This window comes from Haliotis asinina, chromosome 8, assembly GCF_037392515.1.
Source record: "Haliotis asinina isolate JCU_RB_2024 chromosome 8, JCU_Hal_asi_v2, whole genome shotgun sequence".
Taxonomy (NCBI): domain Eukaryota; kingdom Metazoa; phylum Mollusca; class Gastropoda; order Lepetellida; family Haliotidae; genus Haliotis; species Haliotis asinina.
In genome coordinates this window covers 25,441,133-25,461,674 of record NC_090287.1, presented here as the reverse complement: position 1 = coordinate 25,461,674, position 20,542 = coordinate 25,441,133, and the positions used below count along the sequence as shown (strand labels likewise).

Below are 20,542 nucleotides of genomic sequence, written 5' to 3'. Positions count from 1 at the left end.
CGCTGGATGGGTACGAATGTCCGCATCTCTCCCATTTTCTCGTGATGATGCTGAAATATTGTTAATTGCGGCGTAAGGACACGCTCACACTCACTCAATCACTCCTAGTGTAGAATGCATATTGAGAATGTATTGATAATTCATTTTTTTCATAAGTGTTTAAACTTATGACTCAGCACATCGGCTGCAAAACAAATTTCAAGTAAACAAGATTGTTTACAGCCTGAGAGCTGAAAAAGGACAATTTAATTCAGTCTTGGGGAAATGTATTAATCGGAGCCATTTGAACTTGTATACCGAGTGGTGTGGAGTAAAAGACATGGATTTAACGTTTCGTACTGAGCGAGAGTTTTTCGCTTTAACCCGCGTTTACCAATATCCAGCAATATCACGCCGGGGAACATGAGGAATGGGCTTCAAACACTGAATCAAACCCGGGTCTTTGAGGTGACGAGTGAACGCTTAAATCACTTGGCTACCTCATCGCCCCAGTCATGTAAAGACATCGTACAGGTTGTACATACATGGGGAATTGAACCGGGTCGTTGGCGTACTTATAAAGCTACATTTGTAGCCACTGAGATGGAGTAGCGATCAAAGCGTTCGCTTGTTGCACCGAAGACCTGGGTTCAATTCCAGATATGACTACAATGTATGAAGCCCATTTCTGCTATCTCGTGTAAAAGATAGCAACTTTCAAACAAATATTTCATGGATGCACAATACAAAAACACCACCTGGATGTTCATCCTTGGAAATCAGATAGAAGGTTTGAACCGCCACAGTCAAGCTGTGAGGTAATTATCGGTATAACTGCATAATTTCACGCCAGGTTTGTGTGAGGTATGCATGTATTCTATTCATAGCAGTGCTGATGTTGTTGAGAGCACTCTATCCCGTCACAAGGGTCAGCGTGAGCGTCATTGTTCTCAGTGAGGATGTAAATTCATTTCCGACATCAGGAAATTCACTTGAGACCAATGAGAAATGGATTCCTGCTGTAATTCTGTTATTCAACAGCAATGTATTTCTACTAATAAACGAACAAGCCCCAAGAATTTTTAAGGCGTCAAGTGTTAATGTATGACCCACACGACTATCTTCTATGACGTCACTGTAGGGCTATAGCGACAGTGTTACGCAACCTGTCTGCGGTTTCGTTTGCGGGCAAAAGAGAAGCAGACGGCTTTTTTGCAACTTTTGAGCGCCTGGTATTAATTAACCACAAGGTTTTGTTTTTTTTAAATAAAAAATGAAAAATATGGTGTTCCGTTTAGGACTAACCAAAAGTCTTTCATATGCAATGATAAAAAGAGTACCAAAACATTGAGTTTAGTTGTTCTTTAACGCTAAGAGAGCTTCGAAAAACTGGGCCCTGGGCCCACTTGCACAAAACGATCTTAGAACTACAATTATTGTAAATCCTTAAGATCGCGATCTTAGGCTTCGGCTACAACAGCCATCCACTTGCACAAAGCAATTGTAGGCTAAGATCATTGTAAGTTACAATCAAAACTTACATTTGGTCGGAACCAATTGTAAGGAGCTAAGATCATTGTAGTCAGTAGCAAAATGGCGTCCAAGTTGGTGTCAATTTCACGCAAATAATTAGCTTTACGTTTGGGGATTGCTTTCATATTGCATAAAACTGTATGATTCGCCTCGACACTTCAGCGATACGGAGAATGCAACATCGATTTAACGTCAGATAAAGTGTTATTAGCGGTAGTGAGCAAAATCATTATCGAGTCGATATCATAGAGTACAAGTCTTACCCGGTTCAGTGTTGGAAAAAGTATGAACACCATAACTTTTTGATAAACAAGGAAAGGAAAGTAACGAAAAGTGTCTTCATGCGATTAGCAGTGGCCATGACCTTTTCAATAACTCAAGGGCAGCTAATTTTAGTTTTTACGCAAGATGAGAGTGGTTTCCCTTTGCAGATTGTGCCGTTGCCGTAAAATCTGCCATGCCCAAATACAATGTATGTTCTGTTGTGACAGAACAGATATCCACATATTTCTTTTCGTTTAATGATTTTGTCTTAGTTTATCATTGAAATAATCTACAGTTGGATAACGTACAAAATTAGGTATTTTTTCTACTTGTAAAAATTGAATCTGACGAGACACAAGAGTTGTAATCTATATATTTTAAATATAATACAAGTATCCTTCAAACGGGAAAAATACACTTGTTGGGGTATGTGAAATTTGCATGAAACGTTTTTTAACAAAACGAAAAAATAATTATCAACAAAATAGCATAAAGTAGTTAATATACTGTGGATGAGTATTCAACAACACAACACACACGAAATAATAACGTTTTCATATTTCCCTGTCATGAATTTGGATTTTACTCCAAATAACACCTACGAGATGCCAAACTATGTTCAACTGACAGCCACTGACAAATCATGGTACATTTAGGTGTTATATCATAAGGAAATATTTATTTGTGTGCTATCTTTTAATTTCTTGATTATTAGGTCAATAACTCAAGACCCAATTTGTTAACGTATTTGTTTGTATTTCAATACTTGCATAAAACATGATAGTTCTGTGGTTGCAGTATCACATGTTTAGTTCATAAAAAATTAGAATGTAGAAAAATTAGAGAACAACCCCTGAGGTACGAGTGATTATACATGCTACCTTCCACGTTATCATTCCCTTCGAAGATTTGTGGGTTGGGGGTTTGGGGGATTTTTTTGGTTTGGTTTTGTTTTCATGAAAAATCTGCAAGGTGCGATTAAGGAAGGAATGTCATTTGGTTGCTGGAACAAGTTCCACGTTTTATTTGCGCTGCATGCTATGCGCACTTGAAGACAACTGTAGACAGGAGTCGAGTTTAAGAAATTTCTACCTCCAACGTTGAAGAGTTCGATCTTAGTTAAGATTGCGATCCTAAATCTATGCTGTCTTAAGATCGTGTTTGTGCAAGTGGATTATAGCAATTGTACGGTGATTGTAAAGTTGATTGTTGGGGCCTAAGATTGATTGTAACTAAGATTGCTATGTGCAAGCGGGCCCAGGCTCTTTGATAGCAACACACTGATGAAGACCCGACTTAGTTGCTGGATTCGTGAACCTACTTTCAGTGAGTTTAGTTTTACACAGCTTATATCAATATTCCTGCATGGCAGGAGACGTCATGGTTTCTCACATTGTTTCCATGTGGGGAATCGAACCCGGGTCTTCGGCGTAAGAGAGAGAGAGAGAGAGAGAGAGAGAGAGAGACAGACAGAGAGAGAGAGACACACAGATAGACAGAGAGCAATAAACGAGTACATTAACACTCTGTTCCACTGAAACAGACCCGTGAAGATCCGGGTTAGAACTGATCCTCAGTGACCCATTTTGGTCGCAAGGGGATTGGGTGGTCAGGTTTGGTTGACTCGTCATCGTATCCCTGTTGGGTAGATCAATGTTCATGCTGTTGGTCACCTAACTGCTTGGTCTAGGCACGTAGATGGAATATTAGTTAACGCGAAGTTAACAACAAACAAACTAAGATGGAGGTGGCAAGTGGTTAATTCGTTCGCTGGTCACATGGAAGATGCGGGTTCGTTTCCTGACATAGGTACAAGTGAAAAGCCCATTTCTAGTGTCCCCCATCGTGGTACTGCTTTTAAACTAAGAAGTATTAGCACTGATTGGTAAAAACTGTAGGCGTTAATCAGTTATTTTTACTTATGGTTTATTGGAGGAAATACTGTAATGTGAAAAGGTGGCATGTTCTTTTCATCCTGCATTTCATCCTGCAACTACACATCAAGCTCCGCACACACCGTATCATTCGGCTACATCTACGTCCACGGACGTACCTGAGGTTCGTATTATGTTACAATTTTGAACATATATAAGTGATTACTTCTTCATAGTTTATTTGTTAACGTTAAAATCGTTTGTTAAAATTAGCATCACCTTGTCTGTTTTCTCCTTTGTGTCAGATCTGTCACCGTCCATTGTTTTCTGTGAACCGTTATAAACGCGTACTTTCAAAATAAATTTATAAAGATACACAACAGCAACACTAGCACAGTGAACTTTGAACACTGTCATACATACACAGCACTCCATTTTCATAGTATTAATGTGTGACTGTTAACCACTGCAGAGGAGTTCAACCAAACCTTAATTCCAGGACAACCAAATCTTAATTTTATCAAATTAAGCGATATAAGGACGCAAAGCTAGAGTTTGTTCAGAAAAAGAATACAAATCATTACCCAAAATACCATAACACAAAAAAAAAACCTGACTAATTTTCTTAATCGTGATAGTACATGTACAACGTTAACAAGTGCAAGCTTTTCCAAGAAATTACAAGAAATCACATAAATATCAATAACCGATTACAATATCATTATCTGGTGTTACTTCCGTCAACTGCAACAACATCACTGGCACTCTTCCTCGTTGGCCGTATCAGACATTGAGTTTGACAACGAAGCATTCCGTTCCATTCTTGGTGGAATCTTGCTCCAATCTATCAACGTTTTGTACAGGAGGATCATATTGGCATGTTCTACGACACATAATGTTCCAAACATGGTCTGTGGAATTGAGATGTGGTAGGCCATGGTAAAGTTGATATCAACGCATTGTTTTAATATTCAGCTTTGGGGGCGGTAAGGTAGCCTGGGGTTAAGGCGTTGACTTGTCATGCTGAAGACCTAGGTTCGAGTCACCACGTCGTTACAATGTGTGAAAGCCCCTATCAGGTGTCCCCCGCAGTGATATTGCTGGAACATTGCTAACAGCGGCGTAAAATCAAACTTACTCAATAGCTTTAGCTTTGAGATCAACATGTAACAACGTGAGGCTCGCCCTTGATCATAGCCCGTGCATATCTAAAGTCAGTGTATGGTGTGCCAGAAGGGTCAAAATAATCATACACGCATAATAATATGATATCAATACATGTTGCAGTGTGTGGGGTAATAATCATATCTGTTGCGGTATTTACATAAAATAAATCACTTCAGAATGTATCAGTAGTATCAACGGATGCTGTCGAAGAATTGCTTGAGTTGTCATGGACTTGTTTCCAATTTCAGAAACAATCTTTGTCTGAGGATTTAAAACAGCTATCGGAACATCCATGGCGGGTCTTGTGGGGATAACAATTTGTACGTTAGTTTCCTATATGGCACTGACTTATGCCGTGGAAGGAGAGACTGTTCGTTGTGGAAATGTGTCTACATCTTGTTTTAAAGGTCTCTGTAGCTGTTCAGCTAAATGTGTCAAATGTATTAGCAACGGAGCGAATCTCACACACATTCCAGACTTGCAACCGACAACGGAGTTTCTGAACTTTTCATCAAATTATCTTGGAGAGCTAACTAGAATCATGTTTCGGAACATGTCACAGCTGAAAATTCTGATACTCCGCAACAACAGTATCACAAACATTTCCCCAGACGCATTTCAAGATATGTTGATGCTAGAGATTCTTGATCTTAGATACAGTGGTGTGTCTGAAAGTATGCTACAGAATTCTTTTCATAGTTTGCAAAACAACCTCATATCGCTTGACCTTTCAGTAAACATGTTTCTGCAGAATATCACAGATAATTTTGTTGATGGGCTTGCACGACTGAACATACAAATTTTAAAAATGGAGTTTTGTCGAGTCAAATACGTCAACTTTACCGTGATATCTCGTCTGAAATCACTAAGAACTTTAAGCTTTCTTCACAATGACATATATTGGACAACAGCTGATGTTCCCTCGCATTTGACCCATATCTCGCTCCGATCAAACTCACTGACTCAGCTTCCTGGATTGTGTGTTCATACAAATAGTTCACAACTTCAATCACTAGATATACGCGAAAACGCTATAAGACACATCTCAAATGTAAGTTTGAAGTGTCTGAAGAAATTGGATTTTTTCAATGCCATAGAAAACTTAATGACAAAGATTCATTCAAATACATTTTCATCATTACCAAACCTTCGATTTATTGCAGTCAGTAATGCATTCAGGAGTTACTTTCCCAGGAAAAGACTCGAGGCATATGCTTTCAATAACAGTGCCATTCAAAATCTGTACCTCAGTGGAATTGCAAAATTTGGTTATTTCGATTATATTGTTAGCCCAAAAGCACTTCGAGGTTGCACGGGACTAAAATGGCTGGACTTATCCTACAATACCATGTTATACTTTAATGATAGCTTTTTCGAAACACTCTTATTTGGGAATGAAAAAATAGAGGTGCTACGAATGCCAAGGTGTCAGTTATCATTTTTTCCAAAGGTAATATCAAACCTCCGGGAACTTAGAGAAATCGATCTTCATGGAAACCGAATTACGTCTTTACCTTCAGGAGTTTTCACAAACTTGACGAAACTGAGACGTGTACGACTCTCACAAAATGCCATTCAGGTCATCAGTGAAAACGTATTTCCAATACCAATCAGAAATCAACTCACACACCTTGATTTGGCAACAAATGATTATCTCTGCACCTGCTCCAATCTCTGGTTCATTACGTGGGCAAAGGCAGACAGACATATATTCACGGACTTCCCTGAGTCCTATCAATGCGGATACCCACCGAACCTCAAATCAACACTTCTCACTGATGCCAACATCTCTGAAGAGGCTTGTCGAATCTCTCCTTATGTGTTTCCCATAATCTACGGTCTGTCCATAGTTTCAATAGTGTTGACAGTAGTTCTCTCCATTGGTTACAGATTACGTTGGCGCATTCGCTATTGTATCCACATGTTGAGATACAAAAGAAGGAAACCAATGGATGCAACGGTATACACCTATGACGCTTTTGTGTTGTACTGTGAAGATGATTCACCCTGGATAAGAAATATTATCATACCAAGGATGGAAGACGAAGCCAACTTTAAGCTGTGTATTCATGAAAGAGACTTTTTCCCGGGGCAATATATAGTTGATAATATTGTAACCAGTTTGGAAAGCAGCAGAAAAGTCATCATGGTGCTGTCCAATTCTTTCATTCTGAGCCCATGGTGTCAGTTTGAGCTGTCTCTGATCCAGAAACGGGCTCTGGAGAAGGACGAGGGTTACCTGTTGGTGGTGCTGCTTGAGAACATTGAGTCGCGAAACATGACGTCATCACTGTATGCCCTCTTCCAAACAACAAGCTACATTACTTGGCCAGAAGAGGAGGAGGATAGACGTATGTTCTGGACGCGACTAAAACAATGTTTGGAAGGATAAGAGTTAGATGATGGACCTCAAAATCCTCGCCGACGTGGCTGACACATGTCATGGTAGATCGATGTTCATGATGTTGATCATTGGATTGTCTGGTCAAGACTCGACTATTTACAGACCGCTGGCATATTGCTGGGTGTGGAGTATAACTAAACTTACTCACTCACTTAAATGTTGATTGCTGTCTGAATTTGAGAACTTTTTTTCTTTTACATCAGCACCAAAACAATTTGTATCCACTAATATACAAAATATGCATCGATTACTAGATAAATACATAAGTGAAGGCGTCTACTTTGGTTTGGAACAGAACAAAACAGAACAGATTTTTATTCTCCTAAATCATCCATAATTATATAGAAAACGTACACTCGTGTATCATGACTATCATGTATCAATAACATAACAGTCGACATATTGGCTAAAAATGACTAAGAACAGTTTTAGAAAACAATGATACTTTCAATGGCAGTGGGGAATATTCTGATTTCATAAATGCAATAAATTTCTCCACATGTGGATTATTGCAAAAATAAGAAGGAAATACGTTATGTTCAACATTAAGATGTGTACATAATAAAATAACTAGATGCATGCTGCCCTCAACCCTAGAGTTATGTACCATCAGGATTTGAGATAATTTATTAGGTATACTGGTAAATGTGACTTTGAGGGTGAATAAGAGTTATCTTTCTGCGGTGATTGTTTTCAGCGCCTGTTTGTGTTACTACATAGTTCACGACTTCCTTGATCACGTTGGAGCCTAAGATTATCACTAAATCTTGTCATATCAACAGGGAATGATTATGATAATATTGATATAGGTATGTGCGTGAATGAATGCATATAATTTGTTGGCGGTTGTTTTACACCTGTTTGTATTCATATATACATTACTGATATTGTAAAAGCGTATTTTGTTGAAGTAAATATAAATACATGAAAAAACATGATGGAAAGTAATTGTAAGACATTCACCCTGCTTTCACCATCTACTATGAACTTCAACAGATAATATATTTTATAGACAAGATGACAAAATCTTGACTTCTAAACATGATTGTTTACAAATAGTATACATAATGATCAGATCACGCAGATCACGTACACATTATCTAAAATCTACAACAATAGATATACATGATGTATTATCATTTATAATTTTGTATTTAATATCATCAAAGAAATTATATTTTTACAAATGTCACCAACTGACATAAGTGATAGGATAGCCCGTGTAAAGGAGGTAACATCCTTGTAATAAACAAACTCCGAAAATAAACATACTATCATACGCGGTAGTAACCACCACTGACTGAATCATAATTGTGTAGGTGACGTACCAGGAAGGCTAAACTTTATAATTCAGATATCCCGGGAAGGCTAATTAGGGAAGTACCGCCAAAGCTAAAGATAAGGTGCCTTGAAGCATAATCCATGTCCGGAGTAGAAAGAATTCTTTTCAAAACATAGTTATAATCTTCGCTTTTATTTAACTTCACTACTTCAACTCTAACGTCTTTATTTTCATAAATCACCATCGGTGGTTTAAGAGCAAAGACTATACAACATTAACAAATGTACATAGCAATAAACATGCATGATGATGAGTTATTTACGTAACAAATTATGTAAGTGAGAGGTAAATAGTGAAAAACGTTTGCTGAGCTTAAACTTGACAGGCGACATGACCTTGTTAAGTGTTGATAAATTGGCCAAATTGTGGCATTTTTAGGAGATGAATGATTTTCTGTTGGAATTAAGTTATATACGTTTTAAAAAATAATTGAATTCCCCGCCAATTAAATTAGTCACCAACTAACTATGTTTTCCCTGACTTCCATGGTACGTCTAGAATGTACATTCATGTATGTAAACTCAATGTAATCATTTCTCATTCTTTATAGTATAATAGGCACGGGGGTTGTGGAATGGGAGAATAATTTGTCCTATGCTACTGTACAAATATGATGTATTTTTGCTGGCATGTCAGTATACGTTTTCAAATAAAACATTTGAATGGCATGTTTCAAAACTGATTCATACAACTACATTTTCTCCTTTCAATATAATATTTATTCATGTTGTTTTCGTGTTTATTTTATTAATATCAAATATTCAATGTTGATATCACCCGTGAATATCCAGGTTAGAATTGGTGTTGAGGCTTAATGGGTTCCTAATAGCGTAGATCGATGCTCACGAGGTTGAGCGACTCAATTATTTACAGACCGTAATTATTTAGCTTATTTACAATTATTTAGCTGGAATATTGCTCAGTGCGGCATTAAAGAACAAACAAACAAAATTAATCTATATCATATATGACATGCATACGAATGCCCTGAAATAACTTTGTGAGATGAGAACTGGAACTTAAAAATGCAGAATAGAGTGTAGCTGCAAATATGTCAGGACTGAACGATCAATACAGACATGAGGCGATATTTTAAGATGGTGTGTTTCATTAGCAAAACCCTTTCCATATTCATAACAAATCTCTGCCAAAAGCAAGGTCGATTGTACAGTTTTGACTATATCATGAGCAGATGTAATAACCGTATTACAGCTGTGTGATGTTGTTTGAAAACAATCGGGTCTGAACCACACAGTGCAGTGATTGCCACTATCCGATACGATGACAGAACATGTGATCATGAATCCCTATGAAATAGTGATGATACCAGTTGTTCGCGAAAAGGTGAGCGTATCATCCATTTGTCCACTATAAGAATGAGTGTCTGTATGAACGAGTGTGACTGATTGTACACCTCATTAACACGTGCTAAACTTTCCAAGCTGTATTTCTGACAGAAAACAAATTAATGTGCTCCTCCTGCGTCACCCTTTTTGATCAATCTTTTTCTTTAAAAGTCCTAACGCCCTCGTCACTTTTGAAACAATTGTGCCCGAGAAACATTTAATTTTTTATGCAGTCTTACTTACTTCGGTTTGTGGAGCTCGGTTACCATCACATATAGGGTAGGTTACATCAGTCTACATTTATCTCCGACTGCTGAAGGACAGTTTTAAAATGTTCAATCAGGCATGCATATACATACTATTTAGAATATACTTCAAATTCTGATCAAGGCAGAAAATGTATCAGTAACTCTCACTGAATGTATTGTTGCAAAGTATATCGCAACCGGTATACTTACTTATCTCACAGTTTGTTCCTTTAAATCCCTCCATGCAATCACAGAAGTAGATACCCATCATGAGAGTGCTGGTTTGACAGGTGCCGTTGTTCTGGTAGGGGCTGCTCGCGCATTCGTCCACATCTCACAAGGAATATTGTGTTAATAAGAATAGTGTATTACACGGAATAGTGTAGATGCCATGCAATGTTCACGAGTGGGTTTTAGAGCAAAGAAATTAAACAAATAAGTATCCTTATGAACGAGATCGATGACAGGATTGTCTCGGTATATCTTGAATAGTACTGCCAAGCAAGACCGAAATGTAACACGTTATAATGTAACACATGCTACATTTGGGCTTACACATCCTCAGTGACTGAGTGGGTTAAGTGGCCAACTTTGTGAGTGTGGGTTTCAATCCATGATGGAACTCTCAACCCGACAGAAGTACAAGAATGTCTACTTTTCTATGAAGGTGTAATGCCAAAAATAACATATGCTACATTTGACCATTGTGTCACTGTGTATTCGTAACACGGTATGATTTGTTATCAAGTATTACCGAGATCACATAAGCGACCGATGTATCCTCTGGAACAGGTACATTCGAAGGTAGACCCGTTGCTCTTACATAAGCCGTTCTCACACGGACTGAATCTACAGGGATCTACAAAAAATGTAACCTAAAATTAAACCTCACATAAGTGGCATACAATGTAGCCGCAAACAGATCACTTTATGTAGCGTTGTGTACTGTCTGGCAAACAGTTATCGCCAATACATTAGTATGACGATATCGATACTTTTCTCATGGTATATGGCAACAATAAAGGAGAGCGAAAAAAAAAAAACAATGGTGGCATATTTTGTTGATGTAATTTATTATTATGTGTTCAAGTGTTTACTTCACCTCAAAGATGACTGGAGTGTTAGAGAGTCACAGAAGTTGGATGCCGACCAGCATCAGTTCAGTAGAGGTTCTTCGTAAAGAGTAGTTCGATTCCCATTAAGGCAGGGGCTGTGGCTGTGAGTTTACTTTTGCGCCACACTCAGCAATATTCCAGCTGTGTGGCTGCGGTCTGTAGATAACTGTGGGATCAACAGCATAAGCATAGCTTAGTGAAAATAGCTAATGAAACATGGCTTTAAGTAACAGTTGCCTGTTACCTAGCCTGCATATAGTTAAAGTAGTACTGGCTCAATGTGGCCATTAATATTGATGTATGAATCTGTGTAAGCCGGATGTGTTAACATCGGAGCGCAACTTCAAATCCTCTCGAATGTTGCAAGTGCCAAACGTCTGGTGACTGTGTTAGGAACTGCACATGCAACATGGTAGTCATTACAGCGGGCTCGCAACAGCCCCGAATGCACTAACGCAATCAAGTGTGCCAACAATTCTACATTACAAGAGAAGAAAACAGTATTGACAAGGTTCAGAAAGTATGCAGGGCTATGTTGACATCACACCTGTTTAAAAAAAGATAAGTGTACAGTCAAGCAATAGGACCCTACTGAAGAGGATGACGCGCTTGTGTTCAGTATTTTAGTTATATCTTGATGTATTGAACATTTCTGAACTGTTGGCGTTCGTGCAAGTTTATGTGCAATTCGACCTGACGATCGATGGATCGGGTACATGGTGGAACAAAACAAATATATAAGATGATCCACGACCTGACAAATGACCCCAATTTGCATACTTGGGAACGCCCCACAGAACGATCCACTTGAAACAAGAGGGAGACAGGTTGTCCAATAAATATCGAGAAGTTCATTTTCCCCGTGCGTTTCACGCATGAATTGTTATAGCACACTCGATTTGGGAACAGGTACAATCCCAACGAATTGAATCAACACAATATACTGAGCAAATATGTTTAGGACCACCGATCCATTTCACGAAGCAAATGACATTTTCCTGGGTTTTTTAAACAAAATTGTTGAATATCTAAAATGCTTGTCAATGCCCCAAGCATCTATTAGTCTTCGTCTTAACTAAAGGTTAGCGTGGAATATCAGTATCTCATGCCTGAAATTGCAGTCTTATCATTCGAAGGAATATGCAGTGTTGATTTCATGTCACGGTTAGCATGTATTGCACGTGCATAATCGTCAAGGTACCTGTAGCAGCCAAGTGTACTCGCCCAATTCGTTGTACCGCCTCTCTTGTCAGAAATGCGTTTAGTGCGCAGGATCATCTAATATGTGTCTAGCAGTAGCAAGTTGGTGAAGAACGTGATAAAACCAATTTGACACAAAAAACAGACTGGGCGTATGGAAATATTAAAAGTTTTGAGTTTGTGAAATTGTTGCATCGCAAGGAGCATCGCAAACTTTCAACACAGATCTCCTGTTCCTGCGAAGGAACCTTAGCTGCCGTATTTACTGTGTTATGATGTCAGCCCTTAGTAAAGTAAATATTTAATGGCTAAATTTCAGCTTTGGCGATTGTATTGGGAATCCCAATAGGAAATTCTTAACAAAGATGTGTTGAATGTTCCCATGAAAGTGACTTGGAGTCTTTTTGAGACTAACATGAATTCCAAGGATTGTTTGAAGACATTAAATGAATACATCTAGAGTTGTATCGCTCAGTCACATCTGTAGATATCTTATTTTTTTTACAGAGGCCGAAATAAAGGTTATAATGATGGGGGACCAATGAAGGGAGAATTTGGGACTGTATGTGAACCTTTAAGGGTATACACCCGTAGTATTAACTGAACATAGAGATACTCCACTGGAGCCTGTAGTTCACTGATTCCAGATTGGAACGTAGTTGAAAGGTGACGAGGGTGTTACATTTTCTAGCACTTCCGTACATATGTGTCATTGTAATACGAACCATATTAGCTAATTCTGTTTATGTATCCACCATAGGGGTAGATGGCAACACCATACCTTAATACCATTTATTAGGAACATGTGTCTTTAACTAATTATCCATGATAACAAAAATCGTTTCATATCTTGTGATTGTTCAAAAGTAATTTCATATGTCTATAGGAACTACCGTGAAACAAGCCAGAACAATTTGTTCCTAAACGCTGCAGAGAGCAATACTAAGGTAGGATAGGATATTTATATAGCGTACACATCCATGCAACTAGTGCATCCTCAAGGCGCTGATATTGGTTTCCCTCGATCACTGGGTGTCAGTCACAACGTCGTATTATCAATCTCAACTCTCAACCGCTTATTCTTGGTTGATAGATCGGTAGTGCTTCGTAATAGCATATGTCACAATGTCTTCATCTCCTTTCGGTCAGGCCACATAAAGGACGTTGTCACCAATAGTATTTTACTACTGACACACCAGCTCCTCTCTCTGTCAGCAAGTTAAACACGCCCCTTGCCCCTGAATCCGTGGCAAGTAACAGTGGTGTCATCCAATAGAGACACATCGAACCTTTTTTATCAAGTAATTTAAGACTCGTCCCTTTTCCGATGCTTGTTATGTGCAAAATTACGACAAGCCAATCAACTACATGATCAGTCAAAACAGAGGAAATCAAGATGGAATAAGCAGAGGATTAACTGCACTATCATGTCATCCATTTGGTGATCACAGTAAATGTGATGACACATGGTGCAGATTTTTTAAGTCGTTAAGCTCAAACTACAAGTCTCTCCCTTATGGTAAAGCTCTGTCAGATTTGAGTTTAAAAGCCGACTTAAAAGCTATGTTTGACAACTATGCTATTCACAAAGTGAGACTTGCTAGTCTTGGAAGCACACAAGCCAATGAAAGTGTTAACAAGACCGTGTCTAGCAAGGCACCAAAATCTAGACATTACTCTGGCTCCTCAAGTCGTCACTTCAGGGTCGCTGCTTCCATTGCACAAAAGATGTTCATAGGAAGGGGGTTGCGATTATACCTGTATGAAGTAAAGCTGATTACATTTGAATTGAAAGGTTGTTAACAACATACTGCTAATTCCTTAATGGTAACATCGATGATGAGTTCCATCTTAAGTTACTTTCAGAACAAGTGTATGTAGATGACATCTTCTTTAATACTAGAACACGATGTTTCAATACAGGCTCTTTTATGTTGTGTCGTTTTCAAGTTTTCACTTGTTCTATTTGCCTTCCAACTTCTAAATATGCCACACAAACAAGTTAAATTTAAATTACTTTGTTCTGTTTTATGCTACTTTATCCTGGTCTCAGATATGCATTAGTACATATGAAAAATCGCTATTATTCCTAAGTGCGCTGAAAAGAATTTGCACGTTAATCAGTTGTGTGATATGTAGCACCGTAAGTGCCTTGAAATTATAACGAAAGCTTCCTGATCATTTATTCATATATGATAACCCTCCTCTTCAGGTTGACAGTACTCTTGGATTGTCACCTGGGACCTATACCAGACGGCATTTCACACTGAAAGATCTTCAGCATCGCAAGCGAAAGGCTATTGCATCAACTATTAAAGCTAAACAGCGAAGATTACATCTCAAGGCTATGAGGTATATCAGCTTTTTCAACTTTGTATAGTTGTAGATGATTATGCATATTATATTCTTCCATTGTACAGAAGGATACAAGCACTTTGCCAGCTCGCCCTTATGCCCCAAATGAAAAACGGAGGAGTCCACAAATTTGTAACCAACCTGCTCCGTGAACTATTGACCAAGATAATAGTTGCTGATAAATTTGTTTCAGAAGTCAGAAACGGATAGTTCGAGAGGTCCGAGAAGGTACGACATACTATCCCATGGTTGATATGTCTGGGGACACTGACACTGATGACCGTGTCGGTATTCCCCCACCACTTCCTGTACCTGTCCAGAAACATCTTGAGCTCAGCAACACCACAGAGATATTCTTTGATCTTGAAGCTACTGGCTTAGGTATGTAAAACAATAGTGAAATACAAATAGAGATTTGATATCCAGCATTACTCTCTAATATCCCAAAATACACCTGTGCAATGACATCTGTATCGCACCACGTCATTTTTCTTTTTATTACCAATAAGCGATCTGCAACATTATAGTGCTGACAGAAAATTGCCAGTATTTTTTATGCAAATGTCTCCTTATGTCTTGCTTTATTATCTTACAGCGAGAACATCTCATGTGACACAGATAGCTGCAGTTCGGGGTGAAGAGCAATTCAACCAATACATTTTACCCAAGGTACAGATCACTCCAGTAGCTGCACAGGTCACAGGCATACATGTAGAGGGGACACGGATGTTTCACTATGGCGAAGAGGTTTATCCTGTACCTTCAAAGACAGCTATTGGAAACCTGATTTCCTTTCTTAGCAAAAGTGAAGGCAATGTTTTGGTTGGGCACAATATTAAGTTATATGATTGTCCATTATTTTTTAATGCTTTACTTGCCAGTGATGTTGATGACCTCACAATGCTTTGACATTTTTCACTGCTCAGCTATGATCTAATATAATCATATATTCGTTGGGAAAGGTAAAAAGGCAAGCCTTGTATATTTGCTACTTTATCTACTCGTGTTGATATACAATAATTAAATTTTTATTGTGTTCATTAAAATTCTGGCAGTCTCATTGGTTAAATGGGAACATTTCTTTTGAGTTCATTTCCCAATGAATCTGAAAAAATAAGCCACGCCCACCGCACCAGACTACTTTCGGACCTGAGGAATGTCGGGGAATACCCTTACACAGCGAGGGAATTCCCTTGTACTCGGGTACCTTAATGAACTTTGGGTAAACATTGAAGTGATACATTGTGGTTAACATAAACAAACAACTCAAAATTATCCGTGAACGTTAATAACGCCTCGACAAGAGCATGCGCACGTTGGAACATCAGTTCATGGCATCGCAATCCCAGTCACATCACAGCCTCTTTCTGCTTGCGCAAATACTACAATCTCAGTTCCACTAACTTCTTATCATCGGGCTTCATTTCCAATTCTCACTTTTCAAACTGTCTCTTTCAGTTCGCAGGTAGTAATTCAAACGTTTGAACTTGAAACTTTGCCGATACCGGGACGCGTCACGTTGAGTTGTTCCACTCTGATTCGCCGACCGATGTTGGCTTGGTTGATTGACAGCTGTTTGGGGGTGCTCTATGCTGATTGGCCAATGGTTTGGTAGGCTTGTCATTTTATGTAAATGAGTCACCTGAGTCATGTCACGCCATTACCGAATTCTTACACCGAAAATGTTAATCGCTGGTAACAATGATATCTGTTTCGATGAATTTGATTATGTTTAAAGAAAATATTGTTGAAAGGGTATAGTATTTGTTGCTGAATTTAATTATAAGGAATGGCTGTGTATTTCTTTCGTTGCATTGAAGTATGAAACTAAAAACCAATGTGCAAACTGTATGACTCCGCGTAGCACATTGGTTTTTAGTGCCATCCTTCAATGCAACGAAAGAAATACACAATCAGTCCTTAAATGTATTTGATATCAGTAACACTAGGGTGAGAATCTCTTTGTACTGGTTAGCATTTTCCTCAGTCTTTAACTGTTCAGCATGTAGTAAATCTCAAGAATAGTTCGCTGGATTCTTTTCCAAACTTGACGCCAAACTTCATCTAGAGAATGTGCAGGGTCAAGTTGATTTTGATGACCTTGACATTTTACAAGATGACAGTGACACTTTGAAGATTTCAGCAGACCTTCACTATCATTCCTCTTTAATTTTGAATCGATGATCTACATCTTAGTCACAATACTTGTATATTTGAATATGTGCACCTAATTATTCCATTTGGCTTGAATTTAAGAATTATCATGTTTTTAGCTGATGTTACTGTTTATTGTAGAGTTTATCTCAGGTTTTTTATGTAACGATGTGAAAATCATGTTGAAATATCTGATTAGCTTTTCTTACTTATTTCATATCTTTTTACCTTCATGAATTGTGATATGGCTCCTGATTACTTAATTATGTTGATATTTATTTACCTGGACTTATTTATATAATTTCCTTCATTTACAATATAGAGACCTGTTACATCAAGTGATTGTGATGATAAAAGTTTATATCCAAAATGTTACGTATGACTTAAAATCAAATGTACATGTATGTAAGATATGAAATAAAAATGAAACAACAACAATGATATGCATGTAAGATATTGCAATGGTCAGATGTGTTTGTGTTTTGTTATTTCAAATTAATATAATTAAATTATCGACATAGTCAAGAATTATACAACCATTTCAGTCAATGGTGAATAATGCCCAGCGTGTCAAATTTATTAACTCTTCACATGTTTTGCTTCAAATATCATTTTACTGAGCAAAAATGTTAACATGAATGTGCATAAACTAAGATATTTTAATCGACAATGAAGTGAGATATTCAATTTTTAGAAGAAAAACTATTTAAGCATCATATATCCTCCATTTTATTATACAATGTACATAGAAATGGTGCATATGTATGTAATATGATGTTACACATTGTGTCACTGCGGAAAAATACCCAGAGCGACCTGTATTGTTTTATAGAGTTTTTTTGTAGCAAAGCATCTTGTTATTAACATATCTCAAGTTAGAAAAAAGTTAAATACTAGAATTTATGAAAATGATGGATTATGTAAAAAGTTTGCTGATTTTCCCATCGACTCCCATGTTAAAAGTCTTGGGTGACCAAGGAATCTTTGAGAGTCCATATCTCACGAAAATCCACAGTGACCCCTACTTTTCTGGGCTGTTTTCGCAAAGACAAATGCCATACATAAAAAATATACCAGTTAGAAAAAAAAGTTAAATATTATTTATATTACCAGCGAACATCCCTAAAGCACTACGTCATTGTTTAATAATGATGAAAACTGTTTATTTCGATATTTAAAGCGCAAAAAGCGTAGCTAGCGGAAATGTGTTACCTCATGTGAAATTTTAATGAGAATAATGCCATGGACGGTGAGGGATTCAAATGCACGAATGTCTGTTTGTGCACCTAGCGGCTTAGCGTGCATTTCTCACGATGTTGCGGACATGTTTTGGAGATTGTACGTGCGCTTTTCAGCATTTTTAAGAAATGAACTTATAAATCACCACTAGCTTTAAGGCAATACTATTACACAGTCTTACTAAATTTATCCTCAGTACTTTTCGTTACACTTCACCACTGAGTCTAACAAAACCTAGAAGAAGGTCGCGACAGGTAACCTCTGAGACTGACCAATCAGAACACAGCTTACCAAATCGCGAAAGTGGATATTCGCACATACCTTTTGAACTTTTTATCTATAAAAGGTTCGTACCCGAACGATTCCGAATGCTATTTAGCGTACGCTCTCTTCCGGGGGATGCACATGGCTTACGTACCACCATGACAACGGTGAGTAAATAGTCGCTGAAAATGGTGTTTTGGGCAATATTCAAGGATGTCATCTTGCGGAACTATTAGCTAATGGTAACCATGTCAATAGAAACCCCAAAGCGTACATACTGCAGGTCAAATAGTTGTGTTATATGCAGTTTTTTGTTTGTGGAGAGATCTGTGTCAGTGACCTGAATATTTTGAAAGTCCCTGCGATCCCTAAATAGTAGTCTCGCGTTTGATTGGATGGTCATTGGTCGCTCAAAGGTTACCTGACGCGACCTTCCACTAGGTTTTGTTAGACAAAGTGGTAGAGTGTAACGAAATACACTGAGACTAAGTTTACTGAGACTGTACATTGATATGTAGCTAATCATCCTTAAATCTTGATTTTGATTGTTAAACACGCTTTCCCTACACCCCTTCATGCACTTGTCCAGGCTTGATTATTTGCAGACATCCACCACATAGCTAAAACAATTACTGAGAAACAACAAACAAACTCGATTGTAACAAATACGGGCGGAGGGGTAGTCATGTGATTAAATCGTTTAAATAGAAGAGCCGGGTTCGATACCCCACATAGGTGTCCCCGACCGTGATATTGTTGTCATGTTGCTAAAAGCTGGGATAAAACCAACTCACTCACTGTGAAACTAGAAATGACCAGCGCTCATTTGTGAAAACTGACACCGTTACTCCGAGGTTACTGCAGGAAATATTTTCACATGAATATTGGGCGTGTTTATTTGATTCAGTAACTCACTACGCACCGCACATGGAGCGTCGTGCTGTTACAACTACGTCTACGAATGTGCCTCAGGTTCGTGTTATATTATTCATTTCGACATATAATTTTTTCCTCTTTATGGTATATCTATGATAAGCATGTGTGTACTTTGGGTAAGTTTAGTTTTATCAGTTTATTTATCATTACCTAGGTTGTTGGGACTGTGTCCCTGTACATTCTGATAGTGAATGTGTCTGTGTCTCTGTGTGTGGGTCTTGTGTCGGTATCTATGTGTGTGTCTCTCTGTGTGTGGTACATGTATAACACTAACAAGTGAGCTCCTTTTCAAGATTCTTACATAAATCCTCAAGAAATCACATAAAGGTATTCAAACAAACTCTGCGCGGGCTACCATGGTGAAGGTGATTAAACGGCTTATACCACGAGGCTATGCCTATATAAACCGCGGGTAATGGATTAGGCATGATGAAGATTAGCAAAATAAGTACAATTTTATTGTTTTTAAACAGAAATACTTACCACGTGGCAGTTAATCATTCACATTGATTTGATTGATGTCCAAGAACAATGAACATGCGTTTCCCAAGTGGTTTAACTCCACCAACTGCAACAACATTACTGACTCTGTTCCTCTTTGGCCGTATCAGACATTGAGTTTGACGCTGAGGCATTGCGTTCCATTCTTGATGGACGACTTGTTCCAATACGTCAACAATTTGTTTTGGAGGATCATGTTGGCGTGTTCTACGACCCAAAATGTCCTAAACATGATCCGTGGGGTTGAGATCTGGACTCCTGGTGGGCCATGGTAGACTTGATATCAACTTAAGTTTCAGCTCAGAAGTCAACACCTAACAACGCCTTTGATCGTAGCACGTGTAAATCTAAAATCAGTGTATGGCGTGCCAGTAGGGTCAAAATAATCAAACAAACAATTATGATATGAATGTGAATAGTTGTATGTAGGTTAATAACCATAGGTACTGTTCTGCATTTATATGGAATAGAATCACTTCAAGACCTACCGGTGGCATCAGCAGCTGCTGTCCAAGAAGTGTACGGAATTATCATGGGTCTTGTTTCCAATTTCAGGTATAAAATAAGAAGCAATCTTACATTTCAGAATCCGAGGATTTAACACAGCTACTTGGAACATCC

At 38.2% G+C, this 20,542-nt stretch overlaps 2 protein-coding genes across 2 annotated transcripts; both read left to right on the top strand.

Moving 5' to 3' along the window:
- Positions 1–3,561: 3,561 nt before the first annotated feature.
- Positions 3,562–17,451, top strand: LOC137295167 (uncharacterized). The gene is made up of 5 exons (XM_067826485.1): positions 3,562–3,567; positions 3,733–3,834; positions 14,685–14,824; positions 15,021–15,208; positions 15,423–17,451. The coding sequence occupies exons 1-5, from the start codon at positions 3,562–3,564 to the stop codon at positions 15,734–15,736; spliced, it is 750 nt and encodes a 249-aa protein (XP_067682586.1). The 3' UTR covers positions 15,737–17,451.
- LOC137294222 (toll-like receptor 2 type-2) lies at positions 5,271–7,209 on the top strand. The gene has a single exon (XM_067825218.1). The coding sequence runs from the start codon at positions 5,359–5,361 to the stop codon at positions 7,207–7,209; it is 1,851 nt and encodes a 616-aa protein (XP_067681319.1). The 5' UTR covers positions 5,271–5,358.
- Positions 17,452–20,542: the final 3,091 nt, after the last annotated feature.